General features: G+C 47.1%; 1 protein-coding gene across 1 annotated transcript in view; it reads left to right on the top strand.

Moving 5' to 3' along the window:
• MPHOSPH10 (M-phase phosphoprotein 10) overlaps window positions 1-22083 on the top strand; it is a 223162-nt gene extending 201079 nt beyond the window's left edge. Inside the window, exon 11 of the mRNA XM_078684919.1 lies at window positions 21839-22083. Coding sequence (XP_078541045.1) covers window positions 21839-21988 — 150 coding nt within the window. The 3' untranslated portion in view covers window positions 21989-22083. The remainder of the gene's footprint in view (window positions 1-21838) is intronic.
• Window positions 22084-25543: the final 3460 nt, after the last annotated feature.

Below are 25543 nucleotides of genomic sequence, written 5' to 3'. Positions count from 1 at the left end.
AGGAAAATTTGTGTGTTTTGCCGGCCTGAGTTGATTGAAATAATGTCCATGAGTTGTTGGGAGAACGTGAGGTTGTCCCCAGGAGGGTGGTAGATGATGTGTAGTGAACAAATAGGTTTGTTTTCACTGATGACCTCAAGGCAGAAGTATTCACAGGAGGTAAGAGAGGGGGCGGAGACTCTAATAATTGCAAGGTTGCTCTTGTAGATGCAAGCAATTCCACCGCCTGTCTTCCTGGGTCTATCAAGTCGAATGATGCAATAGTTAGGGGGGACTAGGATGTCCATGAAAGGAGCAGAGGATTCAGTTAACCATGTTTCAGTAAGGATGGCTAGGTCAAGGTTCAGAGAGATGATGAGGTCCGCGACCTCCGAGGAGTGTCTTTGGGCCGATCTACAGTTGAGAAGTGTGCATTTGAGCTTGGGGGTGCAGAGGGTGGGTGGGTGATCTTGAGTGAAGGGTACCCTAGTGAGGTTGTTGGGGACAGAGCTTCTGTTGTTCTGCATGGGGTGCCTACGAGGGTTAGAGAGAATCGTAGGAATGGGCAGATGTGTCGTGGCCATGGAGTTTGGGCGAGCCGAGACATATGTACGGAGTAGGGTGAGTATGTCGAGGTCCGATAGCGTCCTGATGGTGCGTCGAGGGCGTTTGGAGGTGTTGCGAGAGGGGATAGTGGTCCACTGGGGGGGGGTGCGTGTGGTATGAGGGGGCTAGGTTGTACGGTCGAGAGCGGTGTGAGGGGGCTAGGTTGTTATGTCGAGAACGGTGTGAGGGAGCTAGGATGTTAGGTCGGGAAGTGGAGATGGGAAGGGGGTGTCTGGGGCGTGTGAAGAGAAACTCTCTGAGGGTGTGGAGTTCTTCTCTCAATTGTAGGAGGGTGGCCATGATAGTGTCAAGCGTGGGGTTGGGTACGGTATTGGGGCTGGGGATTGATGGAGAGCTAGTGTCTGTGTTACTAGAGACGGGGGGTGAGGGGAGGGGGTGCATTTGAGGTGGATGGAGTTGGAGTTGGAATTGTTAGTGAGTGTGTTGCTGATCGGGTAGGTGGCGATGTCGGGGCGGGGGTGGATGATGGGGTGAGTGAGAGAGTATTAGTGGTGGTGTTGGTGCTATTGGGCAGGAAATCGATGATAGGGGGTGGTGCATGTGAGGTGGATGGGGTTGGAACTGTTAGTGAGTGTGTTGCTGATCGGGTAGGTGAGGATGTTGGGGGGGGTGGGGGGGGTGCGTGAGAGAGGATTAGTGGTGGTGTTGGATTAAACCCAGATCTTTTGACTGGGTGTGAGTGTTTGATTGGTTCAGATGCTCCGTCCATCACCACCCCTTTTGTACCGCAATGCAGGAACAACAGCATCAAGACTGAGAGTCATAAGGAAATCAGAAATACCCAATTGAACACCCACTGGAGGGCCGAATGGTTAGAATAAATCGAGAGTACAGGTTATAATTCAGCCCACTGGAGGGCATTATCTCTGACAAAGTCACATTTATCCTATGGTAATAGGCATATAAAAATGGTAACCTGTATTTCTAAAACATGTAATTTACATGACACATTGTAAATAGTCGCACTATTAAGAATTATAGTTGCACTACAAACCCCACATTGCACCACGTAAGGAACATGAATCCTGCAATTTAGATCAGATAACCTAAAGACTACATGTCCCACAATGCCCTGTGCCAAGAACAGGAAATGATGTCACGTTGTATGTTGCACTTTATTTATTTCACACAAAAAACTGATTGTGGTTTGTTAACAGTCCTGTGAGCAAGGTCTCTGGTGAGACTGAAACGTGTAAGGAAGATGCTGGCTTGCTGTTATTAAAACAACCTAACTACAAGATATTGGCTGGATATCGTTTATATTAGCCTGCGAGTGCACGAAGAAAAACTGCCCCTCGGGGAAACCCTAATCGATTAATTTGCGGCTTGGCTCTGCCGCTCTTCTGATGCACCGCCTTAGAGCGCCCGGGAGCCTTGGAGTGAGCCATGTGTGACTGATATATATATCACATGTTTTGCAAACTCCTGCCATCTAGTGTTGGGTCAGATGTTTGCAAGTTGTTTTTCTTTGAAGAAGTCTTTCCAGTCACGAGGTAGGTGACTCCTCTTTTCGGTGATAGTGCGCATGGGCATCGACTCCATTGTTAGATTGTTTTTCTCCGCCATCAGGTTCGGACGTGAATTGCTGCTCGCCGGTTCTACACTGTTTCACTGGTTTCCCTCGGTGCGCAATCCACTTACCCTTGACAGTATTGTTTTCGATCACGTATTTCCCCTCTCTGCGTATCGGATTTAAAACAAAAAGTATTTTCAATATGGAAACTCGTGGAAGGCTATTGGGCCTACCCACGTCTATCCGCCTCGCAGTCGATGGAACAGACTCCATTCAAATTCTGCCCTCTGTGCCACGCGAAGTTCCCACGCACTGAATAGCATGAAGTGTACAACCTATGCTTATCTGCGGAGCACAACAAACAAGACTACAATGTGTGTAAATCTTTCCGCTTGAAGAAAACGCACTGCGACCTTCAGGCTCGACGTTGCGACATGCAGAGCCAAAACACCAGCTCCATTCCGGACCTCTTCGGAGAAGATTCCGAACAGGAAACGGTCTATGCCATAGGAGCTGAGGAAGAACAAGAAGATCATATCTCCGTCTCCGAGTCTGGCTCCAATGTGGATGAAGACATCCCGCAAGGTCAGCGTATCGTGAGTACCGATCCCCTCCTTGCCCCAAAGTCCAACTCAGCCAAAGAAAAACACTCCGCTCCCACCTCTGCCTTCGGGCTTTGGTTGGCACCGAGAAAATGTTTCCAACGCCCGCCTTCGGTACCGGCACAGAAACATATGTCCAAGCCTTCTGGCTCGGGATCGAGTCATCCACTCTCGATCACCATGCTGAAACCTTCGGGGGCAAAGCCAAAACCCGTCTCAGGCCCACATCCTTGGATGCCGTAATTGGCTATGGAACCTAAATACTCGGCACTCAAGACACCGGCACTGAAAACTTTGGTACCGAAACATAAAGATGCTCCGATACCATTGAAGGAGCCTCGTTTCGATGTTCCACCTCCAAAACCGGACCTGGAACAAAAGGAACAATACATCAATCCAAAAACTGGACCTATTGCGACTTAAACTCAAATCTGGCTCAGATGAAGCCTTTAAAGAGGAAACACGTGGGTATTAACCCTTCCCCTCCTCCATCTCCTTCCCCGGAAACACAACACTTGTTAATTACTCCTACTTCTCTTCCAGGGGATACTCATCAATAGTCCTAAGCACTGAATTATCTCCGCCCACGTGCGGGAACCCATGGCATATACTTAAATACATATATATGTGTGTTTTAGAAAAGAAGTACTTAGTACTAAATAAACACACACATACACATGTATAACAGAAATACAGCCCCATACATATCCAGTAGGCTAAGAAGCCATAATTGCATGTATTTCTCTAGTATGAATATCACACACATACATATAATGTGAGAGAAGGACATGCACAGTAATAGCATTCCGCAATAACCTTTTATTTCATAAAAGAAAACCGGTAATAGCAGGCAATTAGCATAAGAAAGGCTGCATAAATAAATACCATCTTTGTACAGAAAAGGAAACTGGCACCTCGCCTTTAAGGCCTCAGAGACCCTGAGCACTTTGCCTTTAAGGCCTCCAGGAGACCCCTGCTCCCATCATGCATCACAAGTGACAGGTCAGTTCTTTTTTCTGGCTCCTTCTGTGAGGAACCTGGAGTTTGAGCTTAAATGATTTTGACTTCTTCCAGTCGGAATTTATATTCTAACTACTTTTTTCAACATTTCTTGTTACCGGCTGTCTTTACCATTATTTTGTTGACTAATTGGTCATTCTTTTTAGTCAGATATGCCACCTTTATTTTATAAATGTCTTTCCTGTGGGAAGAAGATGGCCAAATCCGATCCTCATTCGGCCTGCGTCGTGTGCCTATCTTCTTCTCACGACACAGAGACATGCTACCACGGTCTTCAACTTTCAAGAAGAACATTGAAAGACAGAGAGAAGATCAGCATCACCAGATGCTAGAAGTAAGAAAAAGCATCACAGCGCGTCGTTGACGTCGAAACCAACTAAGAAAGTAAGGTCGAAGGCAATATCGCCGTAGAAAAGTCGACAAGACCAACGACGCAAGCGAGATCGACGTCGAAGAGGAGATCGCAGTTGAGAAGTAAGTCGATGTCGAGACATGCCTCGGGCTCGAAGCTTGATAGACCTCAGTCAAAGTCTAATCGCCCGTCAACATCAATATAGAGGTCACCATTGAGATCTCCGCCCCCTTCTCGAAGGTCGGCGGTGAGACACTCCAGATGACCCTCTCGGTGCCGTCAGCGATCTATGTCGAGGGCCTGGTCGACATCGAAGATACCGCAGGAACACCCGCGGTCGATGTCGAAGAGACCGACGTCGAGAGCTTCGTCCCATAGACTCCACCGTCAAGTGTGTCACCACCACGGTCATCGTCGATAGTGGCTCATCCCGTTCGACGTCGAGGGAGCGGCATGTTATTCCTGCTGAAGGCGTAGAAAGACCGACGGCGAGATCACGGCGCTCGACGTCGAAGGAAGCTTCTTCCTTGCCTGGTATAACCATCATACAGGTTACACCGGAGGGCTCTCCGGCTAGTGGGAACAAATCTCCTATTAACATGTCACCCAGATGGTTGGAGGACATTAGACACTGGAAGATCCAACCCAGACCTACAGAGAAACCTCCTCCCACGGAATCTTGATGACATTCCGCTGGTAGGTCCCGGAGGCGATCCAGATCTCCCTTAAGACGGTGCTCACGCTCTAAAGAGCGCTCAAGGTCCTGCCGATCGCACACACCAAGGAGAAGACAGAGGTCTCCTACAACGACCTCATCAACAAGGTCATCGTATAGAGATTAATCCACGACTATCTCCAACTCCACCATCCAGGGTTTCCCCTGTTGATGATATTAATACATTCAACGAGGTGCTCTGTAGAGGTGCCAGCAAGTTGAACATAACCATGACTGTGCCTCAGGTGATTACTTCCATCATATTTGAAACGCTGCACCATCGAGCTTCGGCAAAGTCCCTTCTACCTTTGGTGCCAGGATTGTTAGAGCCTGCAATAAAAACCATTTTGACACCTGCCACAGTGGGCTCGGGTCCCGCAAGGATTTAAAAAAATACAAGGACCAAGATCCTTTGTTTCTGCGGTCTGATCCGCCACCGGATTCCCTTATAGCTGCCGCTGCCAGGAAAGCACATTCCAATACTTCTATTTCATCTACTCCTCCAGAGAAGGATAGCAAAAACATGGATTCTTTGGGACGGAGAATGTGCAGTACTTCAAGATCTGTCATGAGGGTGGCTAGTGCAGCCGCTCTACTGGGACGATATGAACGGTCCTTACGGGACTCTTTAACAAGATTCACAGAGAAATTACCCAGAGAATATCAAAGGGATTTTCTAGAGATCGTACAGGAAGGTTGCCTGGTAGCTAACCAGATCATTAGTACAGCGGCCGATTCTGCAGATTTGGCAGCCCATGGATATGCTCACGGTATTTGCTCTCGAAGATAAGCATGGCTTCAACTCACGGGTCTCAAGCCCGATGCTCAAGGAAAGATAGTCAATCTGCCCTTTAATGGCTCATTGTTGTTTGGTACACATTCGGAAGGCGAAATGTCAAAAATTAAAACTGAGTTGGATACCCTCAAGGCTGTAGGCCTTGAAAAGAAGAAGGAATTTCATTGTTGCTTTCGTTCGTATGACAAACACTCTTTCCAGAAGCGGGGTTACTGCTCTAACTGGTCATCGCAGAACCAAGGTCAAACACAGCAAAGGTCCCAGTTCCAACAACGTAGACCGGGACGTGGCAGAGGTGGAAACAAACAGCAGTCAACAGCACATAGCAGCCACAAAAGCAATTTGGTGTGTCTTCCTCCAAAACTGTTGTCCACTCCGGTGGGAGTAAGTGTTTCACTACATCTGGAGGAGTGGAAACGTATAACAATAGACAAATGAGTCATCAACATTGTTCAAAATGGCTATCTTCTTAAGTTCAAAACTCCTCTCCATCTATACCTCTGAGAGGCATTTCTCACCCCGACCAATTATTGTTACAAACTGAGGTAAACCCCTTATTGAAGAAAGGAGCTATATAAAAAGTCCCTGCTCCTCAAAGAAATCAAGCAGTCTACTCTTGTTACTTCCTTGTGCAAAAAAGAGGCCCCTCCACAGAGTACAGACCGATACTGGACTTGAGACTGTTGAACAAATACATTCGCAGAGAGAAATTTCGAATGATAGCACTCCATAAAATTTTCCCACAGCTTCATCAAGAGGATTGGATGTGCTCCATCGACATACAGGACGCATACTTCCACGTACCAATATCAAAGAAACATCGCAAATTTCGACGATTTTGAGTGTCTTTTCAACCTTACCAGTACTCAGTTCTCCCGTTCAGGCTCAAATCAGCTCCCCGAACATTCTCCAAATGTATCGACGTCTCTCTGTCGGAACCGAGAAAAACTAACTTTTTACGGCCAAAAGGCCTTGTATTCTTTGCGTCGGTATTGTTTGCGCACGGTCTTGAGTTCTTCCGTCTCTTGGAGTCGGAATCAACGGAGTGCTTGCACTCTTCGGACATCGAGGCCTTCTCATCGCGACACGACGCAACTTTCCAGCATGGAGCGGAGTCCGTTTAAGTACTGTCCGCTCTGTGGGTCCAAATACCCACATATCGACGTGCACCCGGTCTGTAACAAATGCCTTTCACCAGACCATAACGAAGACAACTGCAGGGCCTGCGCAAAATTCAGGTCAAAGAAGACACTCAAGCTTCGGCGCGCGGTGCGCCTTGAGGCCAGACAAGCGGCCCCGGATCCAGAAAACATCTTCGGCGACCGAGAAGAGGAGGACCAGAGCCATCATCTTCAAATCTCCCCGCCCGAGACGGAGGTCGAGGCAGATCCGGAAGACGACGACGGAGTCGTGGATCAAGGCCTTGAATACGTCGACGAGGTAGGGGACGTCGAAGAGATTTATGGGGCCGCGGAAGATAGCTCAGGGGACGAGCTATGCCCCGAAGGTTACGAAAATCAAGATCGGGTCACGGGATCGCCTGTCGGCCTTACCCAAGTCCCCGTACCGCAAGCCACGGCCCCGCCTTCAGGCCCGGCCACGGACATACTTGCTGCGCAGCCCGTATCGAAACTGAAACCTACGGTATCGACTACACCTAAAATGGCCGACCCGAAAACGAAACCGAAACTTATCGATTCGAGCGACCCTAAGATGGCGGCCGTACCACCAAAAACTACTACACCCGCTGCTTCATCGACTCCGTCGACCTCCGGTCCACAAAAGTCGAAGAAATCTGTCGATTCCACAGGGTCGAAATCGGCGCCAGAGGAGGGATCCTCTAAGAAGGGTGGTCGGCACGGGTCAACCGCTGCGACGCCGTCAAAGCCCGCCAAAGCCAGCGACACGGCTCCGGTTCCGACTGGGATTCCTTTAGTCGGACGCGTGGTGGTGACGGAGCCGACAAAATCACACGGATCGAAGGCTGGCACATCTGCGCATCGGTCCAAGGACTCTGGGTCGGCGGCTGCGGCATCATCGTCCAAAACTCAGAAGGGCCGACAGGACGTCGGATCCGAGGGCAAGGTCAAGACCTCCTCGTCGGCGCCAAAGGCCACTGTAAGTGACGCGTCCCCCATCGCCTCTTCACTACAGAGAATCAGGGAGAAGGCCTCTGCTACGCCGGCTCCGATGCCATCGCCACAGAAGCCGATGGACATTCCGGTGAAGCCTGCGGGTAAACTTCTCTTCCTTCTGCCGCCAAAAGAGACGCCAAAGGCCTTTTCAACGAAATCGACGCCAAACAAGTCGGATTCTTCAACGGCAGGGGCACTTTCAAGTCGGGTACTCGACTCTGAAGAGGATTCTGAGCGTTTTATCGACGCAGACACGGGCAAATTGACCCTTTACAAGAGGAGGATCACTTCACAGCCAGTGGACTCCTATGTCATCCCCCTAAAGAAAAAAAGGCTTCCTCAAGACGCTTCAGGCCTCATGGAACCTATCCAGCCTCCTCCAAGAAGGAGCCCAACTCCTTCCCCAGAACACTCTGAGGGTGAGGGATATGTTGAAGATGACCAATACACTTTCCCCATCAATGAACCAGATGCACAGCCGGATTCATATGATGACATTGGTGACCAAGGCACCCAAGATGTGGGGCAAGACCCACAGCCTTTCACTGCACGTGCATCCCCAACAGAAGATTCTGCAGGTTTTCATGCACTCATTGAAAGGGCAGCTGCTAATCATGATGTGGACATGCATGCTGACCCAGTAGAAGAAGACTTTCTATTTGACACTTTTTCAGTCTCTGAACGGACAGTAAAGACACTGCCTATGCTCAAAGGGGTCCTCAAACATGCTGCGGACATCTTTAAGGAACCTACCAGGGCGAGAGTGGTCAATCCACGTATCGAAAAGAAGTACAGACCAGCACCTGCAGACCCTGCATACATTCGGGGACAGTTGCCGCTTGACTCCCTGGTGGTCGCAAATGCCCGCAAAAGGGCCAACTCCCAAACAACGGGTGAAGCTCCTCCCCCGGATAAGGAGTCCAAGGTGCTAGAGGCAGGAGGCAAAAGGGTAGCTGCACAGGCTGCCAATTTTTGGCGTATTGCAAATACACAGGCACTCTTGGCACGTTATGATAGGGCGCATTACGACACCCTAGAGCGGGTTTTAGAACACCTGCCTTCGCAGTTTCAAGAGGGCACCAAACTGCTTATAGAAGAGGGAAAACTGATCTCCAACGCAGCCATAAAGTGTGCACTTGATGCCGCAGACACAGCAGCTAGGGCCATTAACACTAGCGTCATGCTGAGACGACAGGCGTGGCTCCGCATATCGGGGTTTAAACCTGACATTCAGACAACCATACTTAATCAGCCAGTCAATCCTGATAGACTGTTTGGTCCAGATGTGGACACCACCCTAGAAAAAATTAAGAAAGACACCGAAACTGCTAAGTCTATGGGGGCCCTACAATCACAACAGTTTCGTGGCAACAATTTTCGTCGCTCAGGTGCACGTGGAGTCACCAGAGGACAGATGGGTCAACAATCACAATTCTCTAGAGGTGGAGCACAATCCTCGTACCCCAAACAGAACAAGGGGGGTTACCGAGGAAACAGCACCAGAGGACGTGGCAGAGGGAACAACAACTCCCGCTCCTCTGCCCCAAGCAAACAGTGACTCTCTGTCACTGCCCCCCGACCACTTAACACCTGTCGGGGGGAGACTACAGCAGTTCCTGCCCGTCTGGAGAAACATCACCACAGACAGGTGGGTGCGACAACTTGTCCAGTACGGTTATTGTCTAGAGTTAAAATCCACTCCACCCAACATCCCACCAAGGCAACGGCCCATGTCCGCAGAGCACTTGCACTTATTGCAGCAGGAAGTAGTGGTGATGCTGCAAAAAGGCGCAATCGAGCTCGTGCCAGTAGAGGAGGAAGGCACAGGGGTATATTCCCTGTACTTCCTTATTCCGAAGGACGACGGATCTCAGGCCCATTCTAGATCTACGTCCCCTCAACCTGTATATACTGTCAGAACATTTCCATATGCTCACACTGAAACAGATTCTTCCCTTGTTAAACCAAGGGGACTTCTTAGCAACCTTAGACCTCAAGGATGCTTATTTCCACATACCACTACACCCGTCCCACAGAAAATACCTCAGGTTCACTATCCAAGGCAGGCATTATCAGTTCAAGGTCCTACCCTTCGGAGTGACCACAGCCCCAAGAGTGTTTACCAAGTGTCTGGCGACAGTAGCAGCGCACCTCAGGAGGCAGAACATCCATGTCTACCCCTACCTGGACGACTGGCTCGTTCAAGCCAAGTCGAAACAACAGTGCGCCGCGGACATGTCGACTACCATTCACCTCCTTCACGATCTAGGTTTCTCGTTGAACTACCCAAAGTCGCATCTTCAGCCGGCACATGTCCGGCAGTTTCTAGGTGCAACGATCAATACCCCGACGGCCATGGCTCAACCAAACCAAGTCAGGATAAACAGCATGCAGTCTCTGATCCAGAAGTTCAGACCACAACACTCACTTCCAGCGAGAGTGTTCATGCAGTTGATAGGCATGATGGCCTCCTGCATCTTCATAGTCCCTCACGCACGGTTGCATATGCGCCCGCTCCAGAATGCTTAGCAAATCAGTGGACACAGGCTCAAGGACAATTAACAGACCTAGTGTTGGTTACCAGTCGGGCATATGACTCTCTGCATTGGTGGACTCCACACAACCTTTGCAAGGGCCGACTGTTCCAGGAGCCAGTGCCACAGATTACCCTGACAACGGACGCATCTCTCCAGGGATGGGGAGCTCATCTGCTCACTTACACAGTGCAGGGACTATGGACGACGCAGCAACAGAAGATGCACATCAACTATCTAGAACTGATGGCAATCTTCATGGCGCTCAAGTCCTTCATTGTACATCTGTGCAACAAGGTAGTGTTAGTCCGGACGGACAACATGACCGCGATGTACTACATTCAAAAGCAGGGAGGCACCCACTCGCCACAGCTGTCTCATCTGGCTCAGGGCATGTGGCGGTGGGCCATTCAGAGGAACATCTTCCTCATTGCAGAACACCTCCCGGGCAAGGACAATCAGATGGCGTATCTGCTCAGCAGATACAGCCATCAAATGCACGAGTGGGAGTTACACCCATCTGTACTCCACCCGTACTTCCAGCAGTGGGGTCATCCGGAGATAGACCTGTTTGCAACAAAAGAAAACGCAAAATGCCAACACTTTGCCGCCAGGTTCCCTCACCCACAGTCGCAGGGGAATGCGATATGGATGAACTGGTCAGGCAAATTTGCGTACGCTTTTCCGCCAGCCCCTCTGATACCGCTGGTGGCAAGAAAGCTAAGGCAGCACTCGATGACTCTCATCCTGGCTGCTCCAACGTGGGCGCGCCAAGCATGGTACACCACGTTCCTCGAACTCTCAGTGGTGCCGCATCAAAGACTGCGCCTCACGCCCAGACTTTTAACGCAGAACCATGGAGACATTCAGCATCCAGATCCGCAACAGCTCAACCTGGCGATCTGGCTCCTGAAGTCCTAGAGTTTGGATACCTCCACCTACCTCCAGAATGCATGGACATCATCAAGGAGGCAAGGAAGCCTACTACCAGAGCATGCTATGCTGCAAAATGGAAGCGTTTTGTCATTTACTGTACAGCCAATGACATCAACCCGCTAGATGCATCTATCCCTAACATCATTTGCTATCTGCTACATCTTTACAAGTGCAATCTAGCGTTCACTTCTATTCGGATACATCTATCCGCCATCGCAGCTTATCTTCAGAATAGGCAGCATCTCTCTGTCTTCAGGGTGCCTGCCATTAAAGCTTTCCTTGAAGGTCTGAAACGAGTCATTCCCCCAAGAACACCGCCAGCTCCGGTGTGGAACCTCAATGTGGTCCTCACCAGACTGATGGGACCACCCTTTGAGCCACTGCACTCATGTGAACTCCAGTTCCTAACGTGGAAAGTAGCTTTCCTCATTGCTATTACGTCACTGAGGCGTGTTAGTGAGCTACAAGCGCTCACAATCCAAGAGCCATTCATTCAGATTCATCCAAATAGGGTAGTGCTACGTACTAACCCCAAATTCCTTCCGAAGGTGGTGTCACAGTTTCATCTCAACCAAACTATTGACTTACCGGCATTCTTCCAAAACCCACAAACGGTAGCGGAAAGAATGCTCCATACGTTAGACGTACGGAGGGCGTTGATGTACTAAATAGACAGAACACAACACTTTAGGAAAACAAAACAACTTTTTGTTGCCTTCTCACCACAGCACAAAGGCAACCCTTTTTCCAAAGCAGGAATAGCCAGGTGGATCGTTAAGTGCATCCAAATCTGTTATCAAAAGGCCAAGCGCACTTTAACGATACCCCCAAGGGCGCACTCCACACGCAAATTGGGGGCATCCATGGCTTTCCTGGGGAACATTCCTTTAAAAGACATTTGCAGAGCAGCCACGTGGGTTACCCCACATACCTTTACAAAACACTACTGTGTTGATGTGCATTCCAAGCAGCAAGCTGCTGTAGGACAGGCTGTTCTCAAGACACTTTTTCAGGTTTCTGCAGCTAGCACGGGCAACCGCCGCTGATGGAGGGACTGCTATGTAGTCTATGCTAAGATATGAATTTAGCAGCCCACATGCCTCGAACTGAATATGCTACTTACCAGTATGCATCTGTTCTTGGCATGTAGGGCTGCTAACATTCATATCGCCCACCCTCCTCCCCGGTGCCTGTCGCAGCTGCAGATATACTATTGTATTCAATCATTAGCATGGACATCCTTTACACTTTTCACTCCATCTTCTGCCACAATGGCGAAAAACAATCTGGGGATGGAGCCAATGCCCATGCGCACTGTCGTCCAGGGGAGGAGCCACCTATCTCAGGATACTTCGAAGACTCTTCCAGGACAACAATGTGCGATCATCCGGACCCAACACTAGGCGGCGATCTGATGCTAAGATATGAATGTTAGCAGCCCTACATGCCAAGAACAGATGCATACTGGTAAGTAGCATATTCAAAATCCAGCGCAAAAGATTCATTACCTAGGCTCCTCCCTGGACACCGAAAAAGCAAGCGTGTGTCCTTCGGAGGAAAGGTTGTCATCAATCCAAAGAAAATTCCTGACCCTTCTTCACACGCATCTCCCGACAGTTCAACAGGTGTTATCACTACTGGGATCGATGGCGTCTTGCATTTTTATAGTACCAAACGCACGATTACACATGCGTCCACTTCAACAATGTTTAGAGGACCAGCGGATGCAAGTATCGGGGCGCTGGGAGGATCATGTCATTCTCCACCAATCAGCCAAAGACTCCATCCGGTGGTAGATGAAGCCATCGCACCTGATGAAGGGAGTCCCTTTCCACCAGGATCCTCCAACCCAGACTATAGTCACGGACACCTCTCTCCAGGGTTGGGGTGCTCATATGGGTCCTCTGCAAGTACAAGTTCTATGGTCCGACTCCGAAAAGAGCTACCACATCAACCTGTTAAAGCTGAGAGCCATACATCTAGCTCCCAAGTCCCTGTTTCCGTCCAAGTCTCGCTCCATTCTAATCCAAACGGACAATACAACAACGATGTATTATTTGAACAAACGGGGCGGTACCTGATCAAGAACGCTTTCCATAGTCTCAAACCATATGGAACTGGCTTCTAGCGAGAGACCTATCAATAGTAGCCATTCATCTACCAGGCTCTCTCAACTCCCAGGCGGACTTCCTCAGCAGAGACTTATTCGAAGCCCACGATTGGGCTCTCAATAACGTGGTCGCTCACAGCATCTTTCAAGAATGGGGAATGCCAAACATCGAACTGTTTGCAGACGCGGTAAATGCAAAATGCCCTGTCTTCACATCCAGGTTTCCCCAACAAGGATCTCAAGGGAATGTCCTTTTGATCGAATGGTCTCAGAGCTTACTGTACGCTTTTCCACCGATTCCGGTGATCCCAGTTGTAATCAACAAGCTGTACAGGATCAACTACAGGATGATCCTAATAGCCCCAGAGTGGCCTCGCCAGTGGTGGTTTCCGGACCTCCTTCAACTATCGGAAGTGCCACACAGGAGGTTACCATGCCACCCGGATCTCCCCTCCAAACAGGCAGGGAGAGTATTCCACCCCAACGTGTCCTCCCTCCGCATGGCTCCTGAAGTCATACAATATGGACACCTACAATTGAATCCAGACTGTATGTCTATTCTCAAAGAAGCGAAAAGACCTTCCACGAGGAGTTTATATGCCTTCAAGTGGAAGCGTTTCTTCCTGTGGTGTGTGGACAATGGACATGATCCCATTCGGGGTCAGGAATAAGTTGATTTGACCGTACTTGCTGCATTTAGCTAGATCTGGTCTTCAGTTCTCTTCTATCAAAGTCCACCTTGCAGCTATCACAGCCTATAGGAAGTCCCCCAACCAGACTTCTTTGTTTAGGATTGCTGTGGTAAAGCATTTTCTTGAGGGTTTTAGAAAGGTTTACCCACCAGTCAGAACTCCTTCTCCTCCATGGGAACTTAACATTGTGCTAACAAAGTCAATGGGGGCTCCTTTCGAGCCAATTCATAAAGCTTCCTTACAGCATTTAACATGGAAAGCCGCGTTCCTGGTGGCCATTACAACTGCTCGCAGGGTGATTGAGGCTCTTTGCTATATGGAACCATATACTGTGTTTCACGCTATCAGAACACATCCTAGGTGTTTTGCCTAAAATAGTCTTGGACTTTCATATTAACCAGACTATCACTTTACCTACCTTTTTTCAGAATCCTTTGAATTCTCCGGAAAGTTCTCTCCACTCCCTAGATCTCAAGAGGGTTCTGAAGTGTTATTTGGACACAACAAAGACTCTGAGGAAATCAGAACATTTGTTTATTAACTATGGTCCTGTTAACACAGGTTCTGAGGATTTCAAAAGATCCATTTCTAGATGGATAGTTTCTTGTATTCTACTGTCCTACCAATTGGCCAACAAATCCCTTCCGGGGAAGCCTAAGGCCCATTCCACTAGGGGGAAAGCTTCTACCATGGCTCTCCTGAGGAATGTCCCCATAGCAGAAATTTGTAAAGCAGCTACGTGGCGATCAGTTCATACTTTTACTCGCCACTACAGATGCTCAGGTTGGGCAAGCCTCACTGTGAAACTTGTTAATACAGTTTAACATGTGTACGTCAAATTAGTTTGCTGGTTTTTTTTGCTCGTCCGTGCGGAAGTGGGTATGGGATTACTACTCTATTCAGTGCTTATGACTATTGATGAGTATCCCCTGGAAGAGAAGGATAAGTTACTTACCTGTAATCCTAGTTCTCTTCCAGGGGTATACTCATCAAAGTCATAAGCAACCCTCCCGCCTCCCCGGACGAACATTAACCGTTTTCTCGGTATTCTTGCAAGTGGATTAAGGCCTTCGGGCAAAACATCCTGTGGGTAATATGTCTACAGCTAATTTGAATTAGTGCACCCTCATTCATGTTACCAAGACAAGTAAAAAACCTTACCCAGAAGAAGGGAAAAGGTCCAAAACAGTGACGGTAGCTCAGGAAAAATTAATGTGATCTTCCCCTGATGATGTCAGAGGTCTAATTAAATGCTCATAGGGGTCTTCTAAATGGATACGTCTCCAGTTGCCTGCTGCAAACCTAGTCAGCCATATGGCCTGTCATAAAAGATGAATACCATCTGGCATAGTAACTCCTCTCTCTTGTCTTTCTCCAGTTTCCCCAGGTACCCTGTATGCGCTGTCTTCTTGTCACGTTTCACCTCCTTCCGGGTTTTGTTCTTCTTTGATGTATAGTGCATGCATGCTGCGCTCTCCAGGTCTTAGTATGGTGAGGCAGGTTTTCCATCCGTGTCCGTGCCAATGGCGGATTCCAGGAGCCCCTGTGCCATTTCACTACTTAAACCACAGTCGGGCCATCTTTGCTGTTCTTCCCACATGTGGGTGGGTTTAATACACTCGTCAAATGTTTTGGCCTTGCATACAGGAATGTCTCAAATTGCATGGCTCTTGATGAATCTCTTTACCTGCCCTGTCCTGTGGAATGATTCACAGTTGTAGGCTGTCCTCCTTTGTGGTTGCTGCTGCCAGACTGCATCACAATGGGTGTTCACATAGAGTCCGTTCACCATGATGCCCAGTCATGCCACTTAATTTGTTTTAAACAATGCCTTTCAGCTAAAAATCGATATAATGAGTTATTTGTATTAGTGTTCAGGTAGGTGCTATAACAACATACAAGATAATGAGCAGGAAAGCCCCCTGGGATACTAAAAGTCTAACATGGGGACATCTAAAAGAAAAGCGGAATATGAGGAGAGGAGGAGTTTGAAACCATCCTCCCCTAATATCTCCAACAAAATCTCTGACATTATGGTTTTGGATATTCTGATCTTATTGATTTTCAGTCTTTCTTTTTAGATCAAGTGGCCTAGGTCTGCAAACTACAGGGGCTTTCCTCTGTCTTGGATCTGCTCCTGGTAGGGAGTCTCTTCCCAGACTACCATCCTCTAGCACACTGAGAATGAAAGAGGCCAATAATTGACTAGCACCTGTAAAGTGTATCTGGTCCGCTATTACATCCTGTTACCTTTAACACAGCTCACAATTGCTGTACCTTGAGTTGAGGCATTGTGGGAAATCTGCCTTTTCTGAGTAGTAACCATGGAGTTTTTGCATTTTGCTGGACTCTATTTTTTCTTGGCTTTAGAACTCTGCAGTTTACCCCTGCTAATTAGTAGTAAAGCGCCTGTGCGCCTCCTTTAAATATTGGCAATTCACACATTCCTAATAGGTATCTATAACTTACCTATAAGTTGCTACTATATGGTACAAGGAGCACCCATGGCCTGGAAATTGAACACCACTAGTAGACTCCAGCACCTATTGTTCCATCCACTACAGCTGTAGTGCAAACATGGCTTGAGGCCTACCCACTCTAGCAATGTAAAAACTGTCAAGTTTGACCTGTCAAAATAAATCCTTGTGACTGCTCCCTTTTAAATATTAATAAGTCTCCCTTACATAGACCTTGTAGACCACAAGGCAAGGTGCATAAAATTTAATTTGTACACATCCTACTTTAAATACTAACACTTTCTTACAGTGACAAGCACCCAAAAGCTATTTCTCAGTGTTGCAGGTCTAGCTTTCCTTTGTAGAAAACCAGAGAACAGATTAAAATCCTAAAACCGTACCTTGGGAATGGGACTATCTAGAAAAATAATTTACTATTTTCAATAGTTATTTAAATCCAATTCACCAGTGAAATCAGATTTTCAATACATATTAAGGAAAAGCTGAAGTGTCAGAATACAACTAAGCATAATCTGTCAGCTCCCAGCCAGTAATCATTAGGTGTGAAAATCCTCCCAGGAGCAAACAATAGACTGACCTTAAGAGAGGTGAATCCTTTAAGCTTGATGGAATATGCAGGGTGGGGCTCCTTTTGACAGCACATTGTCAGATTTCTGCTCGACATGTCTGCTGAGTCGCATGAAAGGAAGGTAACAGGATTCCAAGCCGATTCTTGTATATCCAGCACCTGTTTGGTGCTTTTGTCCTACCAGACCTCTGTCTCTGGATTTATTGTGGGTACAGTGGCTACCTCAAACTGGACTTCAGTGTCGGATGTGGGAGGACACTGGGATTATGATGGTGCACTGCCCACACACACCTAGCCCTCAGAGCCCAAGCTTAGTGTGGCCATATACTATTGATATCTTAAAAAATGCCCAAAGTGGGTAGAGTTGGCTCTGGGAACTTTTATCTCATTGACTGGGGCATGTCCAGGAGACATTCCTACCAACTCGCTAGTGCCAGGCATAAATGTGGACCTCCTGGCACCCACTTCAGAACACTGAAGGACCTGAGGAAAAACAGAAGAGGACTGGAGCTGCTGTCTATAATCTGCGAGTCACCCTAAAGGACTGGACCTGCTCCCTCTTGTACCCTGGACAAAGAAGTGGACTTCACAGTCCTAAGGCTGACTTCCTGTTCAAACTATAGAGATACAACAAACTACAAAAGGCCTTCTCTGCATCTACCTAGTTGATCAGTGGCAACTGGACCTTGCTGTTGGCCTTTGCCTGACACCCTGTGAGTCTCTAAGTGCCTGTATGGAATCCGTAATACATCGCAGACATGCTTCATACCAGCCCTAGGTCAGGTCTACGGTGACGCTTGACTGTCAATTGCGCTTTGTGCTTCTTAAAGCTAGTCCTGCTTGAAAACTTTCAAAAATCATATCTCCGGTTCTCTTATTGGATTTTTGTCATTGTGGTGTCATTTTGTATATTACATTTCACTCTGTTTCTAATTTGGCCTGGGATTTTTATTGTTTTCCATTTTGACTTTATTACTGTTTTGGTACTGCATAAATACTTCACAAATGTTCCCCTATGTTAAGCCGGTCTGCTCTGTACGATAGCTACTAGAATATTATACTCAGGTTAATTTAATGACTTTAAAGGTTCACCCTGACGTAGGTTTTGATTATTCCTTGAGGTGTGTGTTTAGGAGAGTAGGATCTGCTTACTATGGTTACCCCCCCCCCCCCTTTTTTTGCTGGTGTTTCACTGTTTTTCGACTTTAGTCTGGCTGGGGCCCTGCTATTCAGGACCCCAGCGTAGCTGCTTCCTCTCTAAATTGATTACATGTACTTTAAGTACACTCCAGATTGATTACTGGGTTAACCTTGTGAGTCCCTAGTATATGGTACCTTAGGTACCAAGGGTATAGGTACACCAGAGGTCTACCAGGGGCTGTAGCATGTATTATGCCACACCTGGGAAGCCTTCCAAAATGGCACCACAGGTCTGCTACTGCAGCCTGAGTAAGGTGGTGCTTGCACCCCTTACTAAGATATAGGCTACCTATATCTACCTCTAATGACACACATATACACGTATAAGTCACTCCTATGCCAGACCTTAATCCTGAAGGCAGAGTGCTATGTTTTGTGTGAGCTTGTGCCCATGCATGAACAGGACCCCTCTGCAGCTTTCGGAATCTATTCTCTGAAGCTGTTCTGTGATACAGCCATACCATATACTCTTTAAGTGCATTATAACCTCACGGTAAATGCTAACTTTGGAATGGCTGCATCAAAAACATGTCGTGTTTGGTGTCAAACACTTTGGAAACCTATCCCTCTCCCCTCACCCCCCCCTTCCCACCCCCCCAGTCAGTCCTGGCGGCGGGGGTAGAATTCCATCCTTCTAGAGGGAGAAGACATGTACACACTTTCCTGACCGGTAATAGTTTAAAAGAGCAACAGCGTCACAAAATGGATGCTGCAGCCAGACAAGAGTCTGACCTCCTGCTGCTGGACGAAACTCCGGCAGGGGAGGCCTGGACAATAGGTTTCCTGTCACAGGGAGATGGATCCATCTCCCCAGACAGGCTTTAGTGTATTGGGGCTGGGTGGGTGCATTCAGTGAATGCTTTTCAGACAGTGTTGGGGGCACACTTGGTGTCCCCGTGCATACCCTAGTTCAAACCGGTTGCAGGGGCACTCAACCCCAGCTCTGGCGCGAAACTGGACAAAGGGGAATGGGTGTTACCACCCCCACCCTGGGTCCTCCCATAGGTGGGTCCCTAGAGTAAGTCCAACCCCTAAACTTAATACAAGTATAGGAACCCATTCCTTAAGACTTTAGATTATACCTGGACGAAACTCTACAACATATATCCTGTAACTTCGATATTCTGTATCGACTAGAAGACGGAAGAATCTCCCTTGGGGTCAAGGAGTGACTCCCCTGTTCAAACAGGCACCAAAGAAGCATCTTACCGGTCTGCATTTCCAAGGCTCCGACACAGGACCCAGACTTCCAGACATCTCCGAGCCCGACCCAAGATCCCAGCAAAGCTGAGACCCGCAGCCATCACAAGAGACGTGGAACCGGAACCCCTTGACACCGTGCACATTTGCTAGTGCACCTACTACCCAAGTTTTCCCGAAGTTGTGCATTGGGCTACTCGTAGTCCAAGCCCTGAGCACCATCTGCACCGAAGATTGTGGGCATACACTCCACGAGTGTTCTGTGGGCCCGCTTCTAGCATTTCTGCTCGAGCCCCCTCCGCGATCCCTGGTCCGTCGACTGTTGGGCCCCCACGAAGGTAACTCTTTTGTTTCTTGGGCTACCCTGGTTGTTCCAGTCGTGCCTTGACTCCAATCCAAAGGGTGAGTCCCTCAGACCTTGCTGGTCTGCTCCGAAGCCAATCTTTGCATTCTGCGTGGGTTGCTGTTAGCAAGGCTTGTTGGGTCCAATCCGGATACCGACACCGCAGCACTCGACACCCGACATGGGACAGCTCGAATCCAGCTCCTGGTTGTCGTCGATGCCTCTTGGTCCTCATGGCTGAAGAGTCAAGCTTCACCTTTCGCACCTGAAATCACCGGACATCGGTGGGCATTCGACTATCTTGCCCCTCGTCACAGGCAAGTGACCCAGACTCTGTCCTCTCTGCGCTTTCAGGTTCTTCAGATCTCCGATCCACCCTTGGATCCATCCGGACACTTCCCACTTGGATGCCTGCAGCACTTTTCCGCAGCTCGTCATAGAAAGCGACGACGAAACCCGACACGAAAAGACACCTATGCACCCGGCTTCCCTGGGTGAGGTAACTCGAGTACTCCGGTGCTCCCGTGGGTGTTGACTCTCGAACTGTCTAGTTCTCAAGGGGTTTGCTCCACATCCACATCCACTCCTAAGTGTCTGTAATCTTTCAAATTCTAATCGCATCTTTCTCCATAGAAGTCAATGGTGATTCGCGGCTGTGTTTAGACACTGCACGCGTCCCCCGTGGGTCTCCTGCGTCACTACCTTGGGTGGTTCCTGGTTGCCCCAGCGGTTCTAAAGGTCCTAGGCCTTGTCTCTGTCGTGGTTCTTATACCACTTACTTAGTATATGGTTTATGACGCCCCTAGGGCTAATCATATATTGTGCTAATTTACTGTGTGCTAAATAAGTTTACTATATGTACTTTTGCCTCTAGCCTCATAAAGAGACTAGAGGGGTGTGTTTAGATTAAATACATATATTTTATATATATATATATATATATATATATATATATATATATATATATATATACCTGGTGTGGTTCTCCTTTCATTTAGTCATTCACGAGATTATAGACTGGTAAAACTAGCTGCTTTACATTCCTTCAAGACTTAGCCTCAAGGCTGCTCTCCACAGCTACCACTAGGATATTTTTCTATATAGGTTTTCTTTAAACCTAGCATCAATAAGGGTCGTTTGGACTGGTGCAAGGTTCCCACTAGAATAGTGGAATGCATATGCCAGGCCAACTTCTCACAGTGGGTAGTCACCCCACCCCAAGAAAATACAGCTTCTTACCTGCATGTTTGACTTTTAGAGAGAGACAGCACCATCAATGCACTAATTTGGCAGGGTGAAATTTTTTTCAGGTTTGGTTCCACAAAGGAAAACTAATCCCTAAATGTAATACAGTTATTGTTTTGCAAATGAGCATATGTAGAGAGCTTTAAATCAAGCAGAGATATGAATCTATTGTGTTAGAGCTGTGAATTTGCTTTTTTTACCTGGGCCTGCATATTGGGATCCCAGAATGGTAGCAGTCAGACCCGTACCTCGACCCTTAACACACTAGTGTATTTGCCTCTTCCCTCTCCTGGTCCTCTCGTCGTGGCATAGTTCCACATCAGCATTGGAGGCACTGAGTTGGTAAAGTATCTCAAGGCAGCTAGATTGATAAAAAATTATTTGTGACAAATGCATCACACACCATAAGTCAGAAATAGATGCATGGCACAAATGTTTCCGAATAAAATGACCACGTTGATATTTCAGATAGTAATGCAACTTTCACCAGCAACATCAAAAATTAACTGGAAACATACAGTTATGACCTGCACTACAAAAAGCTTCTAGTTTGTTGCAATGCAGCAATCTACTCGGTGTTTGAAACATTGGACCATTGTTAATGTTATTCCCTCCCCATTAGTGGGCCAGAGAACATGAAAACCAAACTGCTAAATATCACTGAATTTATAAACGAACTCTATAAGTCTCACTTTCCTGTATATAGTATAAAGATGATTCCGTGATGTTATCCTCTTGAGAGAAATTATTATGGTGAATTTATCTTAAATCTGTTTTTTTTCTATTTCGTTCAGGATGCTGGAAAGGATAAAGCTCTCAAGTCATCTCAAGCATTCTTTTCTCAGTTGCAAGATCAAGTCAAACTGCAGATCAAAGATGCCAAGAATGCACAGAAAAAGGCGAAGAAACAGCAAGAACTTTCGGTTCAGAAATTTAAACTATAGTGGATTTTGCGGGCTGACCTTGTACATACCACTTTATTAATATGTGTACTGTAAATTCTGTGTTCTGTTTTATAATAAATGCTTGTCAGACCTAAGTTACAGGCATAGATTCATTGTAGATTTCAGAGAAAAGACTTGTTTAAAATTGTTTATACTTTAAAAAGTATACGATTTCTGAACAAAAGTCTAGGCTGTTCTCTACTAGTGTTGCACAGGTCTGTCAGATATCCTTGTTGAGGAGCAGGTGGGCCCTCTCTGCAAGGGAGAGGGCACCGAGAACCATGGACCAATGGTTCTAGGATCTCCATCAACAAACACCATCAAACACAAGCAGAGCAGAGATTTACTCACTGCTAGCGTTTGCACAGAAAGAGAAATAGTGATTTGGTCACAAAGGGAGCCCTCTCGCCGCCTCAAAGGTCAGATGAAGAAGAAAATGTAAGTTTTCCCCATTTTACTTCCTCTCCTAGAGGCATACTACGTGTTGTGTAAGCGACTTGCAGAGCTGGCCTGCAGTGCAATGAACCCTCCTCTATCTGCACATTGAACAGGCTAGCCTGTGCTAGACATCCAAGCTTCTGCAGTGACTCAGTCTGCCTTTAACTCCATGTATTCACTCATGACATTGATAATTGACAAATTTGTATTTCTTGCTTTCTGCACCACTAAAGTACCTTGTTTTTTCCTATCTTTGCACTTTTATTTTAAAGTGGTAGCTTGTGTAAACTTTACAAACCTACAACAGCCGCACCCAGACCTTTGTGCAGTGACTGCTCTTCATGCCTCGTATCGTTACTGTGGTAAAAAATTGTTGCAAAACTCCCTGAAACTAGATTGTCTGTTAGGAAAATCGGATTAACCTGACCAACTGCAGCGAAACCGATGGATAAGGTGTATATGGTAATCATATAATCGAGGACACGTAACCCATCCACTAAGCAATAGTGAGAAAAAGGGCTTTTAAATATGCTATAACCCCCGAGACCCAGATTGCAACCCTTTTTATCTCACACGAGCCATTCTTGAACAACCACCAAGTAGATCCCAAGAAACCGGTTTGGTATATATTTTATTAAACCGTTAGCTGTTAAAATTAAAGAACAGACAAACAATAAATATTAGATTCCAATAGTCAGCAGGTTTAACTACTACACCTCCCTTGTCAAAAGATACGTGAAGATTTAACATAGATTGTTAAACCTCGACTGGCCATCTCATTTGGTAAGGCTGCTGCCATGTTTGTGTTCTGCTATCATGGTTAATCATTTAAGACATACTGCCTGTGGGAAATTGGAGTACTTGTTGGGGGGTGGGAGGGTGAAACATAACTAAAGCAGCAATCACAGTTCTTATTGTGGGTAAACAAGGAAACCCCAAATTAAACTGTGCTCTACCCTCTTGGCACAAAAGCAGTCCAGTTTAACGTAGAGGCAATGTGTAAAGTGTTAATGCAGCTCTCAAACAGCAATACTGTGGAAACACAACACAAGAGATCCACACCAATTTAGAAATCGAGTAAAATGTAATAAATTAATTGACACCAAAACGAAAGATTAGTTGTTCAATTAGTAGTGCCAGAGATATGTAATTTAAGATTTTATACAAATCAAGCACTAAAAAGCAAAAAGCTCCAATCACAGTTATCTGGTCCTGTCATAAGTTCTGGTCGACAGCGATGGAGCATGGGCTGTATACAGGACTGAGTACAGCCCCTTGAAAAAGTACCTTGTGGCCTGGGCATCAAGATGCGCTGGCTGGCTTCAAGGAACCATCGACGAGGAGCTGCGATGCATGGTTCAATGTAGAGATATGTTGCACAGAGGCTGATTTGATGACCGTCCACGAGGAGCTGCGGTGCAAGATCCTGTGGCTTGAACAGGCAGCCAGACAACTGACCCTTGGTGAGTTCCTGTAGTACTGAGTCCACACAGGCAGGCTGGATTCATTATGGTGGTTCACAATAGCCATGGAGCAGAAACAGCAGGCCTCTGCAGCAAAGCAGTCCTTGGTCAGCAAGCAGGACATACTTCACAGCTGGGTAGTCCTTCTTCTTGGCAGAGTCCACAAGTCCAGAAGTGATCCCACGAGTTTAGTCTGAGGGTCCAATATTTGTAGCTGGTGCCCGCTTTGAAGTGGGGGAAGCTTCTAGAGTCCTCTACCTGCAGAGGTGTGTCGCATTTCCTGCCTCTCTGCATCGCTTGTGTCTTCATCCTAACAGAAATAATAGTTGCTGCCTGAGAAGCCCACCCCTCCCGCAACCAGTCACCCAATAACAGACCTTTTCTATCTATACACCCAGATCTAGAACAACATGCCTATATCTATCAGGATTGCCCCAAAGCTGCTCCAGTTTTGGAAAGAATTGAAGGCTCGCCTCATTAAAGAACACTAAATTATAATGCATTAACTGTCCACAACTTGACGTCACCTCCTATTACTCGCTAACTTTAAGCTTCCCTTTGACCATGTACACACGCTCCGCTGCCTTTTGGGCTAGGTTGGCGCTATACATATGCACCATGGTTGGTGCTATCTCTATAGACCATATACATTCATATAGTGCAAGGGAGCCATTGGTTGAAGTAGGATCTTGTCGCACTTCCCAACGGCATGCTGTGGGGGATGGAAGCAAAGTGTGTATGATAGACCAATGGATGAATACAGCTGTTCCAAAGCCTATACATATGTGTGTGTGTGTGTGTGTGTATATGTATATGTGTGTATATATATATATATTACCTTCTGGTGGTCACCAGTAGGTAGTTAGGACTTTCTTTCTATTTAAAAAGCTTTTTTTCTTTTGCCAATTTCTTTGGCGTTGGTTGACGAATCTTCGTGAAATTTCCAAAACTAATGGCCCGCTCCTGTCGGCTCCGATCTTGAATGTTTCGGGGTGATTCATGAAGCAGAGGCCGAGAAAAAGAGGGGGTCCCAAAACGCATTCTCTCCATAGGAAAATTTTGTTTCGGCTACAGCCCTAACTGTTGAACGGAATTACACTAAATTTGGCAGAGCGATACCTCTTTGTCCAGAATGCACTGTTTGCTCTAAATGGTGTAAATCCGTTCAGTAGTTCCTGAGAAATAAAAAATATCGATCTGGTGACCGCGGTGGGGTCAGGGAACCCTTCCTATCACAAGCTTGATTCTGATTGGCTGCCAACACTTCAAACCAAGAAGTGTTGGCAGCCATCTTGTGACTCTCTACAACAGAGTCACAAAAAAAGGACAAAAACGCGAAAAGTTGGCAGGGTAGAAATACCTTGACCCACTAGGCCACAGGGACCCGAGGGGCAAAAAACACATTTTGGGGTCCGCGAATCCCACAAAAAAAAGAAGAGCGGTTTCCCGCACTTCGTTTTCTAGAAGCCCCCAGGTAGGCCAGGTCCCGGAGGCAATGCAGATTTATGAGGACAAGGATGGTGCACCAAAGATAAAAGTCCAGAAAGCTTCCAATTTTTCCAAAATTAAGTCCTTTATTTTTCAATCTCTAAAAAGCCTCAGCCAACGCTTTTCGTTCCTTTCGGAACTTCCTCAGGGCTCGGTAATCTCTTTA

Source organism: Lissotriton helveticus, chromosome 3_2, assembly GCF_964261635.1.
Source record: "Lissotriton helveticus chromosome 3_2, aLisHel1.1, whole genome shotgun sequence".
Taxonomy (NCBI): Eukaryota; Metazoa; Chordata; class Amphibia; order Caudata; family Salamandridae; genus Lissotriton; species Lissotriton helveticus.
Note: the sequence above shows the minus strand (reverse complement) of the source record. Positions and strands in the feature narration are given on the sequence as shown.